Consider the following 24,021-nt stretch of genomic DNA (forward strand, 5'->3'; position numbering starts at 1 on the left):
TCTTTTGCAGGTCAACTTCAATACAACATCAACTGGAAGTCACTCACCCATGTGACATGCACCTAAGCTTCTAGAAATCTTCATCTAAAAGGCTCCTGAAATTCATATGCATTTGCACATTAAAGAGAGTCAGTCGAAGAGTGAACTAACAGGACACATCTGGCACTAGGATGCGTCTTAGAGCAATCACTTTTACATCCTACAAGTAAGTGCCAGGACTAGAAATCATTTAAAATTTATTGAGGACAAGAAAGCACAAATAAAGAAACATATGCATTAAGAGAAGTTACAACCAAGAGTTAAGATGTGCCTCCTGCAGCCTCATTTTTGAGGAGTCAGTTAATAAGTGTACAGGTCTTTGTCTACTCAGACGTGCAGCTAAGGAGTGACTTAACTTTAGAACAAGGAATTCAGATTTTATCAAAACAGCACCAATAACTGTGTTCATTACACCAATAGCTACCATGGCATGCATCTGTACAAACCTTTCAGGCAGTTGTCCACAGCTGGTCATGAATAAAAAGGCATATAAATTTTTCTCTTCTTTTATTACAATGAAGTTTATAACAGTACAGAAAAGTCACACGACCTTAGTGGGTCAGTTTACTTAAACCCTGAAACAGGAGGAACTCTAAATACATTAAATATTGTTACAAGTTCAGACTTAAATGTACAAGTAGTTGGGAACAGTTACAGCCCTCACCAAACTATGTTGGGGACATGAAGTCCAACAGCACTTCAAGTGCTGTGAAGGCATCATTTCACAAATAGCAACATAATGTTACAGAACTTGCCTTTAAGGTGGTATGTTCATGTAATTCCAGCGCCTTCACAATTTAACGAACCATATTTACTATACTTCACTTCTAAAAACCTAGATGAAACATGAAAAAGAAGCCATACAGTATAAATTGCAACATCAGGAAAAGTTCCTGTTATTATTCCAAATAATTTTTCCCGTGTAAAATAAGAATGTCCAATAGCTCCTTGCATGTGGGAAGATACTTATTTTTTTAAAGTCACAATGAAGCCTTAATTGACGGAAGCTCGGCTATATTAACAGCACAAGATGAGAAAAGGTTTAATCTCCAAACCTATTAGAGCGTGGATAGTAGCATCAGTAGCGGCCACCTTGCGACATTACAGGAGGTCTCATTCCCATTGGAGGTCGAGGAGGTCCACTTTGGTAAGGGGGCACCATTGGAGGTCCCTGACCGTATGGAGGCATCGCTCCAGGAAGATACCCTGGCATGCCCTGGTGATGAGCACCATACTGACCTATAAACAGAACATTTAAGATGCAAAGAAGAATTATTTTTTTTTTTTTTTAAATAATGGGCAGAAGTTGCATTTTGTGAAAAGCTTCACCCCCCTACCAGTATATGCTACTTCAAGTTTTAAAAAAGTTTATAGCAAAGACAAATCTTGTCAAGAAAAGAAAGCTAGGAAACTTATGGTTACCATGAGGTGGCATGGGAGGTCTCATTCCTTGTTGTTGTGGAGGAATTCCTGGCTGTGGTGGCATCATACCTCCAATTGGTCCAACTGGTGGATTACCCAAGGAAGCTTGTCCTGGTCGAGGAAGATTACGCTGATATTTAGGCAACTGTGCCCTTCTCTCTTCCTAAAACCAGGAACACACAACCATAACACACTGTAAGACTAAAACTCACCAAAAGCAAAGTAAATAAAAGTGTAACAAAGTAGATTACAGGTATTGAACTATTTCAACTACCTTATAAGTTCAAAGACTTCTACTAGTAACATTACACAGTAGCATTTGGATTTTTCACCCTTCCTTCGAAGTTACTGTATTAGTACTGGACAATCTAGCATTTTGCACGCAACACAAACTCTCCTCCTCCCTCACCTGAAGAAAGCCTCTTCCTCATAACAAGTTGAGACAAAAAAGCCAAACACAAATCTAAAGATATCTGAACTGAAATTAAGGTTCATTTGTTTTATCCATAAATTCCGTATTTGTGAATGCTGCAATAGCACAAAGACCACTTCAAACTGTTAAGTCTTTTGTCCTACACTCATTAGCTGTATCTATTTAACTTCAAGGTTCAGTCACACGCAGAAAAAGTCCAAGTTATATTTTGGGTTGACTAATTTCCTATCACCAACAAAAATAAGGCTTAGATCTGCAGCATGATCATTGCAATATGCCAGTCATCACTTTGCAACCGAAGAAGTTCTCTCAAAGAATGGTTCTCTTACATTAATTCTGCAGTCTGCACTCTCACCGTTATTAAAATACGCACAATGCAGAGCACAGAAGAAATTCTATTTAATCGGCCATATCAGCATAAATTGCATTTTTCAGTAAGACAATGAAAATATTTTAACTTACCAGTGATATATCCTCATCTGGATGGATCAACTTACTGGTTGCACTGGTTGTTGTGAGAGTAGCAGGCTTACTTGTTATAGATGTAGCTGGTTTAGCTGCAGTACTGTTTGTCGTGCTAGTGGTTGAGGCTGTAGACTGTGTGTAAGCAGGGAATGTAGGTTTTGGGGGTTCTGTTGTTGTTGCAGGTGTAGAATTCAAAGGTTTGAAATCAGTACCAACTGGACCTGGAACAGCTGCTGCAGCCTGCGAAACACAAGAGATAGATCAATATTTATTTCTCAACGCGTAAGAAAACTTAAACGATGACTGTTAGACCTCTGAAACCTTCCAGTGAGATACATAATTAAAACAAGCTTGACAAAAGTAAAGTTCAGCCTTATCGCATACTAGAGCAACTGAAAACAAGACAAAATAAAACCCAGTATGCACACACACACACACACACACTGGAAAGTCTAGAATTTGCAGGTCAAAAGCCACAACTAGAAAAAAGGAACAACAACAACAAACACCCCCCCACTATCAAAATTTTTATCTCAAATACTGAGTTTGGTAAATGTCTAAATCTTTCCTGAATCACTGTTTTATTAAGAGCCTGTAAGTATAAATTCATTGTTCTCTCACTGAATTATTAGCATACTTTAGCAACCATTAGTTTAGAGTACAGCTCAAAGTGTTAGCATTCATTAAAATTAGGTATTTAAGAAATGTTTTAATTAAATATTTAAGAAAGCCCTATTGTGTCAGGGTTTTTGTTTTAAGCGTTCTCTCTATAAAAACACTGTAATATTTTCACAAAGTACGACATCTCTCTATAGATCTTTAATCTCACTTATGAATGAAGAATCAACTTGAAGGCAGACATGAGGTCTACTACAGATTCCAGCATCTCATCTTTCCTACTTTTTTCTTAAATTAACTGTTAGACAAGAAAAGTTTGCTTTACCAGGCTTTCTCTGAAGATGCAATCTCCAAAGCAAGCTTTAGTTATGAGAGAATGCTTGTTTCTAGTCTCTGCCCATTTACACTTATCTGAACTTTCCAATCAAAACAAAATATTTCAATTTTTTTGCACATAATGCAAATTACAAAATTCCCTATGTATGATATTAAAAAACATGAACTAAAAAGCCTTCACCATGCATCAAGCTAACCACTGCCCACTAAAATGCATTTAACTGCTTTCATGCTTTTTTAACCCTTTAGAACCAGGATGTAACTTTTCATTCTTTCACACTAAGAAAAATTGGGCACTTTGACATGCTTATTTCTAGTAAGATGCAACTCACAATCAAGGACTCTGCAGTTTTACCAGCTAAACATAATCAGGAATGTAACAGAAATTATCTGAAGATGTTTAGTCAATTTTAGATTTTACAGAACGGTCCAAAGGGTTAAGTTGCAAAGCAATTTGTTTTTAACTGTGACTTCCTGCGTACTTGTGCTGTGCTAGGAAACAGAGCGTTAGAAGATGCTGACAGACTTTCTGAATTGGAGGAAGCTGCACTTGAGCTTGTGACAGGTGTCCCCATCTGTAGCATAAAAGAAAGGAAACAGTGAAAAGTCTCCAAACAAATGGGTGGAAAGTATCCAGATGAAAGGATTTCTTATGCTAAGTCCTTTCTTATGAAAGGATTGTGGTTTTGTAAACGAGTATCTTCCCTGCAGAAGTCCAAAATGCAAATAGTATACTATGAAGGTTTCTGCAACATACTTGAAAGCAAGTAAAAACTTCAGGACTTATACACAACAAGTGCAATCAAAGGGTAGAGGTCACAAGCCACTATCAATTCCCCACTTCCCTCCCCAAAACATTTAAACAAATTTTCACTACCTTAACTTACTCCTAAACTTTTTAAAGTCAAAAACCTCCTAGTTCAGGCAATGTTTAACCAGTTTAACAAGACTATAGAATAAATTAGTCCATCTATGGGTAGGGAGCCCATTATGAAAAGAACAGGAGAGAACAAGTCATGTCGAGATTTATACTTTGAAAATTTTAGGTGAAGTTCTATGCAATCAGACTCCTGTAGTTAACACATCCCTTCACCCACCCAAAGCACCCTTATAAATGACAAACTAAAGGGATTAAAGAAAGAAGTGTTTTGCCTACTCCTTTCTTCCCCACGTGCTTACAGAACTTCTGTCTGGTTTCATGGCTGTTATAAGACAAACAAAAGAATCTTTTAAAATTCATTCAAGCACTAAACTGAATTAAACTTAAGAATCAACACAAGCAAGAAACTTAATCAGTCATTTCTCGGGCCCCCTCAGTAATAAAGAATTGACACCGTTGACACAGTGGCGATTTGAAGAATATAACAACAGATTCCAGGCTATGAGATACCTTACCTGCCCCGCACTTGGGAAGAGTGGTTTAGTAACTGGAGGCTGGGGGGTAGGTGCTGATGCAGCAGGAGCTGGAGGTCTGTTAAGAATGCCCGGTGCTGTAACAGGTTGTGCTTGTGTCATTGGAGGCATCCCAGGACGAGGACCAACAGGCGGTGGCATACCTACAAACCACAAAAAACCGTTAACAAATTAGGCTGAAGGAAGTAAGAATACTCCTTTAGAGGATTCTGTTCACAGTGTTCCTTAGAACAAAGTCTCCCCCAAGGAAGATATATTTTTAAGGCAATAGTAAAATAAAACTTGACAAAGGGTAATGCCAGCAGTCACCAGTAAATGTCCACGCATAGGCAGTAACCTCAAACACTTCAGAGCAATACTGAACTAAGTTGTGTTTTCTACTAGAGCTTCATTGATGAAGAAGTTTATGCTCTCAATAAATCAATGCAATTAATGCATTAACTGTTTCCAACACACTGCGCCTATGCTGCCAAGTGCATGGATAACACTGTTACAAAATCCAAAAGATGCAGCCATTATGAACAGCATCAGAACTTGGACCGAAACACAGATCAGCTTTGCTGTGGGTCTTTAGCCCAGTGGAACAGTGACACAAGGCTACTTTTGATAGCCTATTATCACAATACATGCACTTCATATGTGCAGGACTCTAGAAGAGGTTCAGAGACAGGAAATTAACAGCTCATATGGGTTCCATCATATTACTGTGCAGCAGAACTAGGCTGTAACTGTCCTAGTGGCTTGCCTCCTCCTCCAGCGAGAAATGCAGGCAAACCAGCAAATCTCAAGCCATCACAGCACAGCTGCTGGTGAGGTGCAACACTCAGAACTTAAGGCTGCTTAAGAGCTGCAGAAGCTCAAGAAACATCTCTTCTAGCTATGGTAAGAGACCAAAATCCCAGTTATTTTCTTCACACAGCAGGTTCATTACTTGGGTATTTCTCACTTCCCACAACATTTTCAGTCATTACAATTTTCCAGGTGCACCACAGACATTAAAAAAGGGGATGAAGAGAGACTAGGCAACACAAAAGCCAGAGAAAGTGCAACAGGAAGAGAAAACTATATTCTATTTTTTACCTTCAAAATGGTACCAAACACAAATAATTGTTTATAATCAAAAGCCATAAATCAACCCCTTCACCTGTGCACAAGAGTGGCTTCTGTGGCAACCAATCCACACCAAGGTGGTGGCATAAGTCTCTATATTCTTTATATAAATCCTAAATCTCAGTGGAAATAAATAAATATAATTTAGCTCTCACCATAGTATGAGTTCGACAACCCTGACCTACCTGGTGGCATACCAGGCATAAGAGGCGGTATTCCTGGCCCAGGAGGCATCATTCCACCCATCGGCATCATCCTATTAAACAGAAGATGAGCACTTGTATGAACACTCATGATAAACCGTTAAGACAATTGGCATATACCTGTATTAGATAAAAAATTACAGTAAATAGTTTCAAGAAGCTCTCAACAGAGGCAATTCAAAACCAGCTGACTCCACAGTTAGAAATGTTTTTCCACAAGGAAAAAAAAAAAAACAAACCCCACACCAAAAAAATCAAGAAAACCCCCAAACACTTTATTTGAACTTTAATTCCTCAAGCTTTCACTTCCACTATTATCAGAATTCCAGAACTGGTATCTCTCTTGAAATCTATTTCAGACTGTTAGTTTCAGCAGAGTGTTCCACGAACCTGATCTTAGTACACTCACAAAATTTGAAAGTAGGAAAAACGGCTAACTCCAATTACACTAAAATCACTGTACATCTGCTATTACTCCTTTCTGACACTACGAGTCTATTTGTCATTATAGCACCCTCATACTATTTTAACATATTCTCCTTCCTCTAGTGAATGGCAGACAACCCAAATCTGTAGAACTAGCCACAAAATACTGATAAAAGCAGAGCAGAGACCACAGGGTAAGAAAGCTTCTGGAGTTTTAATTACAGTAAATATTCCCCACGCTGACAGAAAAGTGGGATTTTAAGTGGTTTTTTTTTTTAATGAGAAGTCCTTATTATGACGTATTTTTCCTTCATATTAAAAACAGGTTTTGGTTGGTTTTCTTTTTTCCTTGCTACTGATACCTGGAGAAAAAAAATTGGTCTGTATTTCCTAACAGAAAGGTGGCATCTAAATGACTCCTTTTATCCTTATCTACTAAACCACAAATTAATACATGTTCCCCATCTAAACCATACATACAACCCTTAACATAAGAAAATTCTTCCTGCACAGGGCTGCAACTCCACAAAAAATAAGCTGTCTACAACACTAAGTGCTTTTAAATTGGGAAGCTATAGATGAATTTGTACGATTCCTTTACAGCGAACAAACCAAGTGTAGCTTAAGTTTGCCTAAATTTTTCCAGACACTCAAAGCTGGATTAGGGAAACAAAATAAAGGAATGCTTATTACTTTAGTTAGCAAGATAAGCAGATACATAGCAGCCAAGTACATGCCAAAACCCCACTAAGAAGCAGTTTCTATTTGTATGACAAAGTCAAGACACCTTCACCATTGCTGTTTCAAAATCAAAACAAATCATCATAAACAGGCGAGCATTCGTTCTGCAAAGCAAACTGCTACCCAGTCTTATTTTTATTCTCTTCTACCACTGCTACAAAAGGAACAACCAATGCAGAAGCAGTAATGACCGGGAACATAGTACCATTGTCCCTTTTTTGAGTTAATGGTTGGAGAAGGCAAAGTCAGTCTTGCCACCCATTTTGACAACTGTTAGACCCAAAAAAAAGTGCTGGATGCTCGCTGCCTGCTGCCACCAGAAAGATGAATTTCTCGGAAACTGCAGGGATAGTGCTAGAACTAGTGTCACACTAAAAGTTGCTTCCTAGGTCCTAATTCTTCTTTGCTCATTTTTAAACAAAAGATCATCAAATTAAGTAAGCAAAATTTTAGAATTAACTAGGTAAAAGTATAATGTAACACCACACCACCCTCCCCTAAAATTTCACAGAAAAGGAAGTGCAGTGAATTTTTGGCAAATTAATTTGTGTCTTTCACTAAATGACACTACGTTCACCTGAAGTTAACAAAGAATTTAAGGAGGACTAAGCATCAGCAAGCCTGATAAAATTCTGTTTCCACCCAGAAAAGCTACAGTCATGATGAGCATCCACAAGATGTTCCACTATGACGTGATTTTTAAATTCAAAGACTGTTAAAACAACATTTGTGTCTCAGAAGAGAACAACCTTTCACCTCAGTGAACTTGAAAACTTAGAAGCGAAGTTCCTGCAGTGTGTCCTACAGTGTAAAGGACTGAGCACATGGAGCTGTACTCGGGTTCAAGAGAGGTTGTAAGTCCCTAAGGGTCTATTTTGTTAATATTTTGTAGAATGCATTTCTCATAACATATAGTTTTGTAATATTGATTTAGACGAAGCATAAAAACTTCAGATATTACACAATAACAAAACCTAACTAGACATTTTCCCCAAATTCTTATGCAATATTCAGAGGTTTTCAGTAAGACAATTTCAAGCTTATAAAAAACATAACATAAAATGGCATAACGAATGTACCTAGAATTACATTAATGAGATGCTTACATGTTTCCACCACAAAATGACTGCATGTATTTTCTCTGTTGATGTAATCTGTGAAAATTTATGACAAAATCAAAAATCTAACTGTGATTTTCCAAACACATTGTGATAGGGTACGGTGTCACCCCAAACAAGCATAAAAACCAACATCTTACTTTTGCCCAAAATACAAGAAAAATTTAAACTATCCAGTTTTTTTTTTCCTGTTAGGTTGATGACTGATAACCAGATGCACAACGTATGTGCAATACACAAAGGAACAGTGATTCACAGAAGGCTCTAAACCAACACAACAAAACTTTAAATTACTATACTACTACTCAATAAAGTTAGGAGAAAGGCAACATACTTTATACATAAACTCACAGTTTGGCCATATTTTTAATGTTGGTTTACAGCCATCCAGTTCTGTGGTTAGTCTTAATATTAAGGTTACAGAGTTCACAGGTTCCTATGTACATTTTTCTAATTAGCTTTACTTTTTCTGTGACAGTTTAAAATACACAGTATGAACATGTAATATTAAGTCTTTCTCACTACTCACCCAGGTGGCATTCCAGGCATAACTGGAGGCATTCCAGGCATCATAGGTGGAACACCTGCCATTAATGGTGGTATACCTTAAAAGAATAATAAATTTTAAACAACTCCAACAACATACAGTCGCTAACAAATCTCATCTAATAAATTTAGACTGGATAAATGCTTTACAAGAAGCTCTACAACTGTTTTTTGAAATAACACTGCTTACAAACAACACAATATAAAAGATTATTTGCAAATCTGACTTAGATTCATTCTCAGTCCTGCAAGACTGTGTAAATTTTCTTAGCAGTCCCCAAAGAACATGCCTTATCATTACAGAAAATATAATGAGAAGACACCAGTTTTCGCTCACTGTCACTGATCAAAATTCTTTCCTCAATGTATTTGTGGCCTGTGGATAAACTGCCTGTTCTACGTTACCAGGCTCTAGATATACAGCAGCCTTTCTGCCCTGTTTCCAAAATCATGTTACAAAATACCACAAACAAGTATCATTGGTAGACTTATGTTTAAAGTACTAATCTGTCTTACTACCATATTCCTTCAATCTAGGCACAAGCATTGGGTATCTTTATCTACTTGACAAAGGAAGATGTGTGCGCACACACAGAATGGGGTAAGAAAATGAAGAAACTGCTTATGTGCACCTCACAAAACTATTTTGTGACCTCTAACACCCAGTGTAAAAAAGGGCAGATTATTATTCCAGCATACAAGCAGCCATTTGTGTTTCTACTCAGCTTTTCAGTAACTAGCTTAAAACACCACCTCACCTGGAGGCATCCCTGGTGCACCTGGCACAGGAGGCAAACCTGGTTGCGCCATTGGGGGAATGTACCCCTGCTGTGGCTGAACTTGCTGGGGTTGAAATGAAGTTGAAGCTGCAGATTCATCATCTTCATACTCATCAGAATCATCCTGTTGTTTCTTTTTCTGGCTCTCTGCTAAAGAGTACAAAGCATATGGTCAGACTGAAGGCAAATTATATATTCTATGAAATTCATTTTATCTGGGGTATTCTAGTTGGAATGAAAATAATAAAATTCAAATCTTATCAGCGTGTTCAAAAATCACAGAATTACAAGGAAGAAAAACTATGTGAGCCTACCTATACGTACAAATAACAAAGGGAAGGAAAGTGACTCACACTGTAATGACCCTCAACATAAATGGGGGTCTTCCTTCATGTCAGTCTCATGCTGTCCAGAATAAACCAAAGCAGTTCAAACAAAGGTGTACTTAAACAGCAAAGAAATCTAAGTATTTGGGCATCATCAGGCTTGTATCACTCCTGGCCTTTCCTCCCCTTACCCTCAAAAATAAAATCACTGTCCCCATATTCATTAGGTAATTATTATAGCTGCGCTGGCATGCAGCTACTTCTGAACAGGAAAAGAAAAATCTCTCTCAACCTTCTACATGACTGGCAAGTGTCTAGAGCTGCAGTTAGAGAATGCATTAAACCCAACCCTTACTCTTCTGAGAAGCAAGACCTGTATCACGCAGCTTAGTATCAGTAAGAAACAGACTAGGGAAATAACAGATAACTAGCTAGATTACACTTTACCCTGAGTTTTTTGTTCAAGTAACCTCCTGCGTTCCTCCATATCCTTTTCTGGAATGCCCTCCATGCCATAGATTTCCAGTTCAATGTCTGTTCTTCCAGGAATAGCATTTGGAACAGCATCTATTGTTTCTTTATGTACCTAAAGCAAAAAAAAAAAAAAAAAAAAATCCTCCTTACCACAATTCAGATTAGATTCTACATGTTCTTCAGCCAGTTTCAAGATAGGAAAGGAACATCCTTAATGGGAAGAATCTCTCTGGCCAAGCATTTTCTTGATATGTGCTTCCTAATCACCGTTAACTACTATTAGCTTCTAAAACCAGTTTATATAAACTTGTCTTCTGAACACCAAGACAATACAATTCCTTCAATCCTCCTACACCCCAAAAATGACGGCAGAGATCTCTACTGCGTACTCTCCATGTGACTGCTGACACAGCAGGACTCCTGTTTTGGAGACAGACCATTGCTGTCTTTTTCGCAACAGTCTTTAAGACTCTGGAAGTCCCAGAACCCCCACCTTTTTAAGTTCACTATTAATTCCAATTTTAGATACTGTAAAGAAAAGCTTATGTAAGTCTAAAACTTCTTACCTGCATGCAATGTATAGCTAAACCAGGTCCTGTATACAGTTTCTTATGACATATATGGCATTTAAAGTGCTTTGCTTTTTGATGCTGTATAAGGATTTTTTCATCATCAAAATCCCTGTTACAATACCTATTGAAGACTGTTAAGGAAACATTTAATCGTGAAACTGATCTTCTATATAACACTAAGCTAATGAGCATCATTGTGATTTTTCCTAAAGCAAAAAAAAAGCATAGGAAGCTTCTCTAGGCATTCAAAGCATGACAAATATTTCATGGATGTCTGAAACCAAACTTCTCCCTCATACCATCCAGCATTTCCCTCTTCAAATAGGTGAAAAACCACCAAGATGTGTGCACGCAATCAGAATCATCATTTGATTCCATATTCTTTGACACATGCTTTTCAAGCCCTAGTTATTTCTAAGTGGACTCATTCCTTCTCTGCATATGTGTAGATTAAAATAAAGTTGCTAAAGCATGAAAGAGGAAATAGACTTGAAATCCACGAAAGGGAAGTGATGCTAAATACTTAGAAGTGCCTATTTAATAACAAGTATCAGTAGCTAACATTTATAAAAGAGAACAAAGGTTTTAGTTAAAAATTCCTTTCCTTTTTCAGTTATCCAGCTATCAATTCTTATGACGCCGCATAATTCGCTGCAGTCATTAAAAAATTCTCTCTTTTTAAACAGAATGATTTTAAGCAAAGAACTTTCTGGACATCTATGTGACAGAAGAGGCAAACTGCAATTTCCTTTCTGCAGGTCAGCATTAATATTTCAGCAAACACTCCACACATCTTCTAAGTGAGACAAATACACGTTTGTTATTTATTAGCTGTTCCTTGTTAACACAATGTATCCCTCACTTCCACCAAAACTTGAAATATATTAATATCTAAAACAGAAGCACAGATGCCTTCCAACATAAAACGGTAAAAGATCTCAGAGCAGCTTATAAATTCCTTTATTAAACAATTTTAGATTAGGCAGAAATATTTGAGAGAGAGAAAAGGTAAATCTGTAATCACTTCCCAACAAAAAGCAGATTGTGAAGGAGTGATCGAAGAAAAATCCACCGGTATTTCTAGATACTGAGAAACTATACGTAACTTTGATGCAGCAATTACAAATTTGAAAGCCCCCCCTCTCCGAAAAAAAAGTTTTCAGAAAGTCTCTTTTAACCACATACGCCCCACTTTTTCTTGAATAACTGTATTTCTCAGAAGCAGGGTTTTCTTCCGTTAACGTCCTTCCCCCCAGAGGATAAAGACCGTTCTCCATTTTCCCCACGACCCCGGCAATGCCGCCGGGCCTGGCCACGGGAGCGCCAGGGACGGCCGGAGAAGCTGCGGCCTCCCCTGGCTTTACAGATCGGATGTGAGGCCTCGGCCTCAAGCGAGGGAGGCGGCAGCGGGCGGACTAGGCCGCGGGGCGGGGGGGGGGGGGGGGGGGAAGCAGAGGAAGGGCACGGACCAGGCCCCATCCCCGCGCCGAGGAGCACAGAAATGGAATAGGACCAAGCACGGATCCAAACCGTAACGGAAGTGGAGAGAATGAAAGAGTCCCGTTCCAGGAGAGCAAGGACCCGGGCGGAGAATGGGATATGACGGGACAGAGACCCGACCGGGCCAGGCCGCTCCCCTCCCCCACCCAGCTCCCCACACCCGCCTCGTCCCACACAGAAGGATACCAGCACCAAGGCTTCAGCTGCTTCTTCTTCTTACGGCCCATGGCAGCGGCGCCCCCGACCTACACAGAAAGGAGACAGCCGAGCTCTTCCCTCCTGAGCCGCAACGCCCACACCAGCCTCTCCACAGAGGCGAGCGAGGCAGACACAAAATGGCCGCCACGGTCCCTCCTGGCGCCACCGCCTCGGAGCTCCCAGCCTGCACCGCGGCGCGGCGGGAGGGGGATGCCCACGTGACGGGCTCCCGGCTGTCCCCGCCGCCTCTTGGGCTATCCCATCGTGCCTCGCGGTGGCGCCTGTCAGCCATTTTGTTTCAGTGGCCCCCGTGGGTGTTGTGAGTGGGCTGAGCTGTGTGGGGCAGTTGGTTGTGGTTTTCGTCTTCGTGTTTAATGTCAAGCAGAAGCTGGTTTTTTTTTCCTACGAAATCAGGCTGAGCAAGAAGCCGGTATCTCTTAAACAGGCCGATCTGCACAGCGTTTTGGTGGTGGTTGCCTCTGTCCGTGTAGCGGGCTCTTGACGGCGAGGCCTTGGGGTGGATGGGGCGGGGAGCCCGGCCCTTCGAGAAGACCACAAAACTGGCTGAAATGTGCTGAGCCTTCACCCCCCGGAGCTCGCCCTGCCTGGCCGGGGCCTGGGCGCTCTGTTATAGTTACATCCCATCGGGTGTTCGTTCTGTCTTAGCCCCCGAGCGTCCCTGCAGCTCCCAGGAGACCCGCTGGCTTCCCGCAGTGGTGGTGCCGCAGGCTGGGGGCGAGAGCTGCTCCCCAGCCAGCAGGGCTTGTCTGCGAGAGCCGCCTGTTAGGAGGCTGAGCTAACAAACGTGCAGTTTTAAAAGAAAAAAAAGTATTTCAGAAGCAGAGTAGGCTTTGTAAAAAACAGGCGGCACGGCCAAATGTGATTTGAGCGGGTCCTGCCGTTAAGTCAGTGAACAGCTGTTGAAGGGTTATCTGTACTGATACAGGTACTATAGCGTCTATATTGCATTTTCCAGCAAATTACATAAACAGAGGAGTTGCAACAACAAGAGCTATTTCAGCGTTGTCCGGTACAGTTCTAGGTCGGGTGAGGACACGGCCTGTTGCACCTTGAGCGGTTCAAGCCGTTGAAAGCTGCCTGGCAAGGAACCCTCACCCACTTCACCCTCCTCCCAGCTGCCGGGGACCAGGCGCGGCCTGCCTACGGGCGTGGGTACACCCACTCGGGGGGCGGAGGGGAGAAGCCGTAGCGCAGCCCCCGCCCTCCCGCCGCCCTGCCCTGCCCTGCACTGCCTCCGAGGCGGGGAGCGGCGGGCGGCGAGCGCAGGGCCCGGAGCGGGCAGGCCGCGGCGGCCGGGGTGAGGCGCGGCCCGGGCGGCGGCAGGGGGCCGCGTTGCCCGCGGCACAGGCGGCGGCTTAGGGCCGGGATGCTGCCGGCGCTGCCGGACGGCGATGAGCGGGAGCTGGAGAGCAGCGAGGAGGGCGGCGGCGCGGGCGAGGAGCGGCGGCCGGAGCGGCACGGCAGCACCTACCACAGCCTCTACGGCTACCGGAGCTGCAGGTGAGGGGGCCGCTAGCCGCCGCCGGCGCCCGGCGAGGCGGGTGCGCGCTGGGTCCGCCCCGCGGGGAGGCCGTTTCCAGGCCTTGTCAGTTCCCAGGTGCTTGAATTCGCTTTATTTTCCCCCCCCTCTCTCTCCCCGAAGATATTTTTTTTTTCCTCCCATAATGTCCCGATTCCCTGCCTCTGCTTTCAAACACCCTCAGGTCGTACCTTTCCCCACTGCAGTCTCTTTTCCCTGTTCTGTGTGTTAAGGCTGTAAAATCAATCCTAAGAACGGCTTGCTTTTCAGATCCTCACAGCAGGGAGCAGACAGTGGGGATGGCAGTCCCAGCAGTGCGGCGGCAGAGACACCCTCCAGCGAACACTTCAGGTAAATCCAATCTGCAGAACAGCATAATCGCCTGTAACACCCCATTTTGAAGTCTTTGCCGTATTGCTGTTAGGTGAATAGTAAGCAAGTACATTGAAGTCCCTTCAAAGTAGAAACCTCTGTGAAAGCATACTGAAGTCCCCTGGGTGCTTTTTCTGGAATACGTACAGAATGGACACGACAACAGAGCTCAGATAATGTATTAAACATAAACTATCATCTTTGAGTTTGAACTGTTTTCTTTGCTACTAATACTTGACATTTCTGTATTGACTTAGGTCTTCATGTAGAGAATAGGTAATTAAAATTTATTGAACAATTTTAAATGGACATCTTCTCTTTCAACAAGCTCTGTAATGGTGTTGTTGCTCTGTATTACAACTAGGGAAACATAGGAACAAAGAGGGGCAGTGACTGGTTCATAGCTGCTGAGAAGTTCAGCATCAGCTGACACCACAACTCCAGACTTCTGGTCTAGTGGGCAAACCACTGAATGCATTTCTGATGGGCCAGAAGTCACAGAGCAAGTTAGCTGAAAGCCAGAGAGAGATCACAGTGGTCCCCCTTCTAGAAGCAGATGGTTCTGCACTTGTTCAGAGAAACTAAACAATAACATTTGCTTTTTGCTAACGGTTTCTTCTTGTTTTTTAAAGCCTGTCCTTGCTGGACACTAACTTACCAGCTGAAGCGGAGACTGAATTGCGCAGTTTTATCGCTAAGCGTCTTAGTAAAGGAGCCCTCTTTGAAGGAATGGGGAATGTAGCGTCAGTGGGGCTGAGGTAAATTTTTAAAATTATTTGTGAATGAGAAACTGTAAGAAACATTGGCAGCATTGCACATCTTCCCATCTGCTGCTGCACTTAGGTTTAATCCTGATTCCATGTTCTCAGTCTATAGCTGCTGTTAATAATAGCTTTATGCAATGCCACTTTCCTATTTTTCTAGGTAGCTTTGAGAAAAATATTGTAGTAAATAATTTATTGTTTGAATACTTAAAAAATACTACATGTGTTTATGACTATTTCCTTCTAAACTACTCTGATCGCACCACAGAGGAAAAAAGAGAAGGTCTAAGAGCTCTATATATGACCATAGGAGCCACCAGTGCTGGCGGGTGAAAATTCTTTACAGAAATCATGTATGTCTGCTTTTTGCACTTACTTATTGTGATTTATCTGTAACAAAATAATTCCTTTTTTTTTTCTGCATAGCATACCAGAATATAAAGTTGGTTGTTATTACTGTCGTTTCCAACAAGAAAATCTTCTAGAAATGGCAACACTGGACTCAGACATCAATGCTCCAGCGTATGTGGTTTGTTTCTTAGGTGGCTCGGAGAAGGGTCTGGAACTATATCCTTACCTTTAACTTTCTTTATCTGTGTGGACAGGGAGATGATGTAAAAATTATGTTCTCATTTTGTCTGTTTCCTACTTGAAATCAGCCCGTTTGTGCACACCTTCCAGCAACCAAAAATGTTAATAACAGCCATATTCTGAAAGGGAAAAATTCAGGTCTTAACTGATGCATCTTATTTTCCTTAAGAAGATACTTTCAGACTTGAGCTGGACAAATACATTCAAAGTCTGAAGATAAAACTTGATTTGGAGGTAAGGCCTAACTATTTTGTTTAAGTGGTGAAAATTACTATTTACGCAAATTAGTTACTAAGACAATCTGGAAGATTTAGTCTATAGAGACAAAATAGGTATTTTAAGTACCAGTATGAAACACTGTGAGAGATACTTGATTCACTGTAGTGACAGTGAATGTCTAAAGTGCTATCAACCACACAAGTCAAAAGGGAAAAATAAGGGGGGGACGGACGAACACGCTTTTTTGTGCCAGGCATAAATCTCTTAAAGGTTACATGCAGTTAGATTCAGAGAGGAGAATGACTAATAAAAGGTAATGGTCCACAGGAAAGTTATCAATGTCCACCTGAATTCTTATCACTTCTGAATGTTAAGGAAGGATTTTTAGTGGTTTTCTTATCACAATTTTTCTAATGGAAACTATGCATTTTAAGTCTCTTTCTCATCCTGTCTGCTGTTGCATGGTCTTTGCTCAGTATATGCCACATTACAGTTCTGTCTGTTTCTTAAAATGCAAAGCCCTGCATTGCTGATAAAGCGTGGCTTTAAATGTCAAACTCATTATTTTAGTTTACTGTGGTTTGAAATTAAGAAGGTTCTGACATCCCAATATCTTAGGTTGAATAGATTATTAATAGGCTTCTATTTGTGTAGAAATCTAATTTGTAGTTAAAGTTCTAATGTTTTGACTTGTTACAGCAAAAAACCTTGGAGACCTATGTTAATCCCTACTTGAGAAGCTGGTTTGAGAATGCCATATGCCCTGTTCAGAGAGTAGTACAGCTCTTGCAGGAGAAACTCGCCTTTTTGTTACATGCTGTAAGTGTATTTCAAACTGGATAACTAAAAAAGGTTCAGAAGGAATCTCAGTGACTCCAACACGTTTAAAATGTTTCTTGCATTTGCTTTCCCAGCCAGGAGTAAATGAGGAACAACTTTTTTCTTCTTTTTCTTTTTTCTTTTTTCTTTTTAATTCAGGGCAAGTACTTTTTCTCTGCTTTATTGGTAAGGAAGCACATAGCAATTTCTTCTGTCAATTTTTATAGTTAACTCATTTTAAATTACATAGTACTGTCCAAGTTGAGATTAGAATGAGAAAATTAGAAACAGCATGAGAAAGCTGTCCCTGCTATAATTCCTCTGAGCCAAAAGGGATGTTATATTGCATATGTGCCTCATGTAATTCACTGGAAACAGAAAAGAAATTAATCCTATCTCTAGTCTCTGAGTTTGAGGAGGCTTTGGATGGAATAGCTAAAAGAGTATAACTGCTTGTCCTGGTTTTGGCTAGGACAGAGTTAATTTTCTTCCTAGTAGCTGGTACAGTGCTGTGTTTTGGATTTAGTGTGAGAATAATGTTGATAACACGCTGATGTTTTTAGTTGTTGCTAAGTAGTGTTTATACCAAGTCAAGGATTTTTCAGCTTCTCGTGCCCAGCCAGCAAGAAGGCTGGAGGGGCACAAGAAGCTGGGAGGGGACACAGCCAGTACAGTTGACCCAAACTGGCCAAAGGAATATTCCATACCATATGACGTCATGCCCAGTATATAAACTGGGGGGGGAGTTAGCTGGGAGGGGCGGATCGCGGCTCGGGAACTAACTGGGCATCAGTCAACGAGTGGTGAGCAACTGCATTGTGGCTCACTTGTTTTGTATAGTCTTTTAGTATTATTATTCTCATATTATCATCATCATTATTTTCCTTCCTTTCTGTCCTATGAAGTTGTCTTTATCTTAACCCATGAGTTGGGGTTTTTTTTCGATCCCACTGGATGGGCGGAGTGAGCGAGTGGCTGCATGGTGCTTAGTTGCCGGCTGGGGTTAAACCACGACACTGCTGTATTTCTTCTGAATGCAAAACCCGCTGCAATGACTGGAGTATTCCCTTAGCTTCTACTCTTTCTCTGAAAAGAACAATTTTTAAAGTACCACGTTATGTATATATCGCTAGTAACTGCAATATAGCAGCAGAAGTGATATCAAAGTTGCATCTAGCTTTTTTCTTTTTGTTTGTTTTAAGGCTTTGAGTTACACTCCTGTGGAAGTAAAAAACGCAAATGAAAGAACAGAAGAAGACATTAGCAGGTAAAGATACTTTGAGACCAAGGAGCCTGTGAGTAACTTGGCTTTTGTGTATGACAGCCTCCTGTTCTGGCTGTTCAAGAACTGTAAAGCAGCAAGCAGTTCACAAGCTTTTTGTGTCAGGTTTCTGGCAGCTGCCAGCCTCCAAGGACTTGTTCAGGAAGGCACAATGACCTCCTTGTGTATTGCCATGACTGAGGAACAGCACAAGTCAATGATTATAGACTGTAGCGGACCTCAGCCTCAGTTGCATAATGCAGGTGAGATTACAGCTGTGAATACTTCTTCATGTTACTCACTTGTATCCCTCAGCCGCTGAGAGTTGTGGACGTTAGAGGTAGTTGAGAATATTCAGAAGCTCGTAGGTTCATACCCAGAAAGTTTGGATTCTGGCTGGAAACTAGAACACCTGTTTTCCTCTGAGGTAGCACAGTAGTTTGTTTTACCAGACACACTAGAACTCTGGTTTGAAAACGGTTGATAATAAAATCCACAGTGCATTTAGTTTGCAGACCATGAAACTATGACTTGTACACTTCAGGGAAGCTGCAAAACTTTTTTTTTCCCTGTTGTATTTTTGACAAATGTTGTGAAAAGGGATTCAACAATCACAATTTCATTTAGTCACTGTAGCTATGTTTGCTTTTCTTTTCCACATGTATTGTTTTTCTTAAGACTTACTTCCTGGCCCAGGTATACTATTATCAGTTGTTGTGTGAGAGTGATTAAACCAGGTGAATGCAGTTATATATTTATGTTGAGCTCATTTACTTTTTCTGATCTCTTCTCTGTGTTCCTGAACACGTAACAGGAAGCAACAGATTCTGTGAGGACTGGATGCATGCTTTTGTGAATGGTGCTGAAGGTGGAAATCCGTTTCTCTTCCGGCAGATTTTGGAAAACTTTAAATTGAAGGTACCTGTTCATATATGTTAAAGACTTGGAGAAGACATCAGGGTTACTGAAGGAGCAAATACTCTTTTTACAGCAAAGAAAAGTTTCAGGTTATTTATGATGTCTATACATCATTAACTGATTAACTCTGAAGTTTAAGTTGAGGACTGGCTTACTCTAGTTGACAAGACCAGAATGTAAAGTAGTATGAAAGTTTCTTCAGTCACTACACCAAAGGCATTTTCTCATATTTAAAATAACTTTCTGTTAATTTGAGCTGTGCACACACAATATTGTGTAATTGGTAACATGGATTCAGTAGTTAACACTTCTTAGGTGATCTGACATAATAGAAGAGGAGAACTCTTGCTACAAGTTTGGATGTGATGAAGTTGTGGTGTCCACGCATTTTGCATTGTTACAACAGTGGTAATACGCATCAAAGACAGTACTCAATTCTTACATTACTCGAGTAGTAATATAAAATTCCTGTTGGAAATACTGCTGCTGCTCCTGCTATTCTGCCTTCACTTTTCCACATGATAATATGTTTTCTTTCCATGTAGAAGGATAAGAAAATGCTCTGTTACTCTTTTCCCAGGCTATACAAGACATTAACAACCTGAAGAGGTTTATCCGCCAGGCTGAAATGAACCACTACGCCTTGTTCAAGTGTTACATGTTTCTAAAGAACTGTGGCAGTGGAGACATCCTTTTGAAGATTGTAAAAGTAGAACATGCAGAAATGCCAGAAGCCAGAAATGTAGTGACCGTCCTTGAGGAATTCATGAGAGAAACATCAGTGGCTTAAAATTATTTTAATTATTCTGTACTCGTTTGAGGGTATTGTATAAATCATTAATTTCTTCTGTGCAGCTTAGTTTCACTATTGCAGGGTTTTTAGTTTATATTTATTACCTAAGTCAAACCTAAGTTGCAGTTTCACCTGCCTTTTCTCTTTTTTAGAGAAAGCAGTATGAGCTTTTTTTAACGTGTAAATATCAGATCATACAAACTCCTGCATAGTTTTCAGTGCTTACCAGATTCTACAAATGACTTGCTCCTTTTCTGAGGAAATCATGACATTTGGTTTTTGCAGTCATTGCACACAAAAAAACCCCCACAAACCCAAATCCCTTACCTGGCAAGCATTTCAGTGTTTTAAATATTTTAAATATCTTTAAAATGATCATGTCTAATCATTAAGATCTGGTTACTTTTGTTTTAATACATAAAGAAGCACAAACATCTGGATAAATCATAGAAAATGAATTAATCATATTTGTTTATATATTGGAAACTAGCTACAGACTTGTTACCTCATTCTACTTTCAAACTGGCAGTTTGTTCTGCTGTTACTAGATAAACAAGTTGTTTTAATTGGTATGAAACAGAACTGCCTTAAGACTGAATAGAGTTTTAGGAATCGGTGTATGCATACATACACTGGACAGACGTGTTAAATTCCCAGGATTTGATGAATCCCCTTCTTCATTAGTTTGCGTTGTGATCAAGACCTTCTTTGTATGTTCTTAGTACCCATTTTGCATAACTAAATAATCTTATGTTTTTCAACCGTGGAGAATTAAACCTGAAAACTTTACAGATTAAATATTAACTTTAAATTAATAGAAACTTCTTCAGAAATTGAAGTAAACTAAGTTCCCAAGTTAATTTTTCAGACTTTAAAACATTTAATTGTATTTCAGCAATGAATTCTTACCCACATCATAGGACATTTAGACAGCAGAATACTTGAAGAAAATCTTTGGCTACAGCTGGAATCAAAACTCACGAGGCCTCTGAGTGACCACGTAAACGAGGACTGTTTCTGCAGACCTGATACAAGCAAAACTCTCTGTTGCTTTCCTTTGCAGCAGAGGGTGTTTGAATGCCTTAGGGCATTTGAAGAACTCTCCCTGAAACAGTAACAGTCTTACTAAAGCAATTAAGTTTGACTGTTTGTCCTGCCAGAGCTGTATACTGTGATGATAAAAGTTGAATGCTTTCCTGTGACACCGCTGTTTTGAACCTATAATAAAGTTTACAATAAAAAACACATTCAAAACACATTAATCCTACATTAAATCACAAATGAGTGTTGACCTTGATGTCTCCTGTTTAAAACCCTTTATTCACACAATGCAGAGCAGCTGCTCTAGTGTAATGTGCAGGAGTCTGCAAGTGTCATATTGACAGCTGAGGTAACACGTAACGTATATGGGCAGGTCAGAGAAGAAAATAAAAGCAGTTGAACGGAAACAAACCCCTTATTCTCTCATTTGCAGGAGCTGAGAAGTAACAATGTTTTCCTTCAGAATATTTTATTCATGAGTAAAGCAGCGCCACTCAATAAAACGTGTCGCCCTTTGTTGCTCTTGTACGTTGGAGCACTGATCGTGCAGTATTGTGCCTGATCAGGAGCCAGGAAGAGCTCAGTGCTCAAAAAAGTATTTTACATAAATACATAAAAATGAGTTATCAATGTCATTATTAAAAGATTATATTGCAGAGCTCAAAACCAGTTGCTCTTTTGTTAAATACTGTGTTAACTGTAGACAAACTTACCAAAGGGAAAGTTTTTTTCTTGGTTGTTTTTTGGCATGTGATGTAGAACAGCTCAATTTTATTTAAAAAAGAAAAAAAAACAGAAAACAAAAAAAAACACCGACAAAAAAAATTTAATGGATTCTGCGCTCAAATAATATTATTACAACAAAAATATACAGAATGTACACAATACAAAAATATTTGGAAACATACCATAGCATCTTACCTTGCAAATATCATTTTGTTTTACTAGCCCTTAACGGGAAAGTATCATTTGTTCAGTATTTTAAGGCAGAAAATTACATTGTTTAGTGCTTTGTGTTTAACACTTGGATGTGTTGTTAGCATTAGTAGAGTAAGCAAAAGAAAAGCTGCATAAATCTAGCTTTATTTGCAAACTAAACAGACACTGTGGGGGAGTCAGGAGACAGTCAGTGACTAACGTATCTATTAAGCTCACTGGAAATTAAGGTACTGCTACTTAAATCAGGCCTAGGGAATATTTTGTGCTCTGTGTTGCAAAGTACCCTGAAACATAAGTTTTCTGTACTACTACTGGCATTTCAGAAATACCACATTAGAAAGCTTTTTCCAATTAAAAGCCAATGATTAATGGTAACATTAAAAATACATTTACCTTTAAACAAGCTTGGTTTCGGTCTTATGTGTGATTCTTTCTTTATAGAGCTGCAAAATGCACTGTTTTCCTTTATAACCAGCTCTCAGCATCAGTGATTGCAGAAAGAATTTTTGAGTCGTATCACAGAGCACTGGAGAGCAGCCACTACTATAAAAGAAACAGAACAGCAGCGATATTCAAAGAGGCTAAAACCCCAGAGGTGCTGGCCTTTGCTCTCTAGATCCCAGTTTGCCTCCAGAGGTTGCTGGTATTGAACTGCATCCATATTCTCCAGTTCCATTTTGGGTAACGCCAGTGGATGGGGTTTCCAAAGCAATTGAGCTGAGCTTGAATCTATGTAAACAGATAGACTTCGAGCTCTTTACTCACTGGAGTATGTGTGAAAGTCCTATCCGCGATCCTGTGAGACTAAATATTGGCACAAAACAGCAGCTGTCTTGTGAGGTCAGCAGAGAGCTGTTATTTCAGTACCAGCTCTAAATGTGTCAGATTCCATCCTTCATACCCCAGTTCAAATTGAAACTATCGAATCTGATGTAAAACACACGGGCAGTATAATTCATCAGAAGGAGCAAGGTTTTGGGAAACGGAATCCCTGAGCTTTATTTCTAGTCCAGCAACGTCAGACAACGATAATTTCTCTGGCCTCCCCCTTCCTCATTGATAAAATACTTCCTACTGCTAAAGGAGCAAGTAGTGAAGAATCACAATCTGCCACATAAGTGCTAAGATTCCTCATCGACTGATGGGGAAAAAGTGACATGAGATGATGTCTTAAGAACTCAGCAAAAGTAAATTCATCAGCATTTTTATGATTCCTCTACACCTCACTCAGGGATTGTTTCTGGTAACCTCCTCTCCCATCACTCCATTACAACCCTCCCCCTCCTCCTTCCTATATTATTACCGATGCGTGCAAAATTAATCTCTACCTGTCTCCCAGCATCTAGGAATAAAAGGTGCAATTTGCAAGCCCCGTGGACTTTGATCTACCTGGTTCTCCTCCTCCTTCTTCCTCCCCATGGCTGGCTGAGCCACTTCTCTTGTCTCTCCTCTGGGATGAAGGATCAGCAAGAGGCTCGGAGCCAGACCCCATCCGTGCTGTCGCCGTGATGCTGGCAGGCGTCCCTGAAGGGGCTCTACAACCAGCACCCCAGGCTCTCCCAGTCTGCATTACTACTCCCTACACCCATCCTCACTGGACCAGTGCTGCCATATACTTACTAAATGGGAAGTCCAGCACAGAAACGGCTTTTTTTGTTTTCCAGGTGTTGTGTCCTCACTCAAGAACGCAAGCATGAAATAACTTCCTCTAACATGCACTGTTCAAATCTGTACATTGGTAACAGTCCTTGCCTTTTGCTCTAGCACTGCACATCCGTAAAGTTCAACAGATTCACATTTTATCCGACTGATGTAAAATCCTGGCAGCACCTGAAATAGAACCAAAACAATCACCAAAACCAGTCCCTCAGTGGACGGCTCCTTCAGGAACACGTTGCTGACTGTGACAAGTTGGAACCACAAATGAGCAGGATGGAGAATATTACGTCTCCAACATAAGCCAGCAGCTTCAAGGACATCTGGAGGTAAAAGAGAAGCCTGGTTGCTATTAGCTCTCTGGTGCTGCAGCACTGTGGCACTCTTGG

At 40.5% G+C, this 24,021-nt stretch overlaps 2 protein-coding genes across 9 annotated transcripts; one reads left to right on the forward strand and one right to left on the reverse strand.

Annotated features, from left to right (window-relative positions):
* Positions 1 to 219: 219 nt before the first annotated feature.
* Positions 220 to 12,859, reverse strand: ZNF207 (zinc finger protein 207). 7 transcript variants are annotated; one of them, XM_050908247.1, is made up of 12 exons: positions 12,708 to 12,859; positions 11,016 to 11,142; positions 10,423 to 10,561; positions 9,629 to 9,796; positions 8,854 to 8,929; positions 8,313 to 8,360; positions 6,022 to 6,092; positions 4,709 to 4,869; positions 3,796 to 3,888; positions 2,357 to 2,599; positions 1,462 to 1,624; positions 220 to 1,278 (listed from the first exon to the last, which is right to left on the reverse strand). In XM_050908247.1, the coding sequence occupies exons 1-12, from the start codon at positions 12,746 to 12,748 to the stop codon at positions 1,118 to 1,120; spliced, it is 1,491 nt and encodes a 496-aa protein (XP_050764204.1). In that variant the 5' UTR covers positions 12,749 to 12,859; the 3' UTR covers positions 220 to 1,117. The 7 variants fall into 7 exon arrangements, with proteins under 7 accessions (XP_050764204.1, XP_050764203.1, XP_050764206.1 ...); XM_050908246.1 differs by having other exon boundaries at positions 9,629 to 9,799; positions 12,708 to 12,858; XM_050908249.1 differs by lacking the exon at positions 8,313 to 8,360 and having other exon boundaries at positions 12,708 to 12,858.
* A 1,233-nt stretch (positions 12,860 to 14,092) lies between these two features.
* C19H17orf75 (chromosome 19 C17orf75 homolog) lies at positions 14,093 to 22,414 on the forward strand. 2 transcript variants are annotated; one of them, XM_050908570.1, is made up of 11 exons: positions 14,093 to 14,240; positions 14,530 to 14,610; positions 15,264 to 15,389; positions 15,822 to 15,962; positions 16,163 to 16,220; positions 16,905 to 17,024; positions 18,227 to 18,291; positions 18,412 to 18,548; positions 19,100 to 19,203; positions 19,784 to 20,025; positions 20,892 to 22,414. In XM_050908570.1, the coding sequence occupies exons 1-10, from the start codon at positions 14,107 to 14,109 to the stop codon at positions 19,991 to 19,993; spliced, it is 1,176 nt and encodes a 391-aa protein (XP_050764527.1). In that variant the 5' UTR covers positions 14,093 to 14,106; the 3' UTR covers positions 19,994 to 20,025; positions 20,892 to 22,414. The 2 variants fall into 2 exon arrangements, with proteins under 2 accessions (XP_050764527.1, XP_050764526.1); XM_050908569.1 differs by lacking the exon at positions 20,892 to 22,414 and having other exon boundaries at positions 19,784 to 20,057.
* Positions 22,415 to 24,021: the final 1,607 nt, after the last annotated feature.

The sequence above is a fragment of the Gymnogyps californianus genome, chromosome 19 (genome assembly GCF_018139145.2).
Source record: "Gymnogyps californianus isolate 813 chromosome 19, ASM1813914v2, whole genome shotgun sequence".
Taxonomy (NCBI): Eukaryota; Metazoa; Chordata; class Aves; order Accipitriformes; family Cathartidae; genus Gymnogyps; species Gymnogyps californianus.

What these genes read in the sequence shown, in the direction of transcription:
- C19H17orf75 (XM_050908570.1), top strand. Translation starts at nt 14,107, where the DNA reads ATGCTGCCGGCGCTGCCGGACGGCGATGAGCGGGAGCTGGAGAGCAGC. An exon ending in GCCTCAGTTGCATAATGCAG is followed by an intron (nt 18,549 to 19,099) that starts GTGAGATTACAG and finishes AACACGTAACAG; the next exon opens with GAAGCAACAGATTCTGTGAG. An exon ending in TGGAAAACTTTAAATTGAAG is followed by an intron (nt 19,204 to 19,783) that starts GTACCTGTTCAT and finishes CTCTTTTCCCAG; the next exon opens with GCTATACAAGACATTAACAA.
- ZNF207 (XM_050908246.1), bottom strand. Translation starts at nt 12,748, where the DNA reads ATGGGCCGTAAGAAGAAGAAGCAGCTGAAGCCTTGGTGCTG. An exon ending in ACTTGAACAAAAAACTCAGG is followed by an intron (nt 9,800 to 10,422) that starts GTAAAGTGTAAT and finishes TGTACTCTTTAG; the next exon opens with CAGAGAGCCAGAAAAAGAAA. An exon ending in CAGATGAGGATATATCACTG is followed by an intron (nt 1,625 to 2,356) that starts GTAAGTTAAAAT and finishes TCCTGGTTTTAG; the next exon opens with GAAGAGAGAAGGGCACAGTT.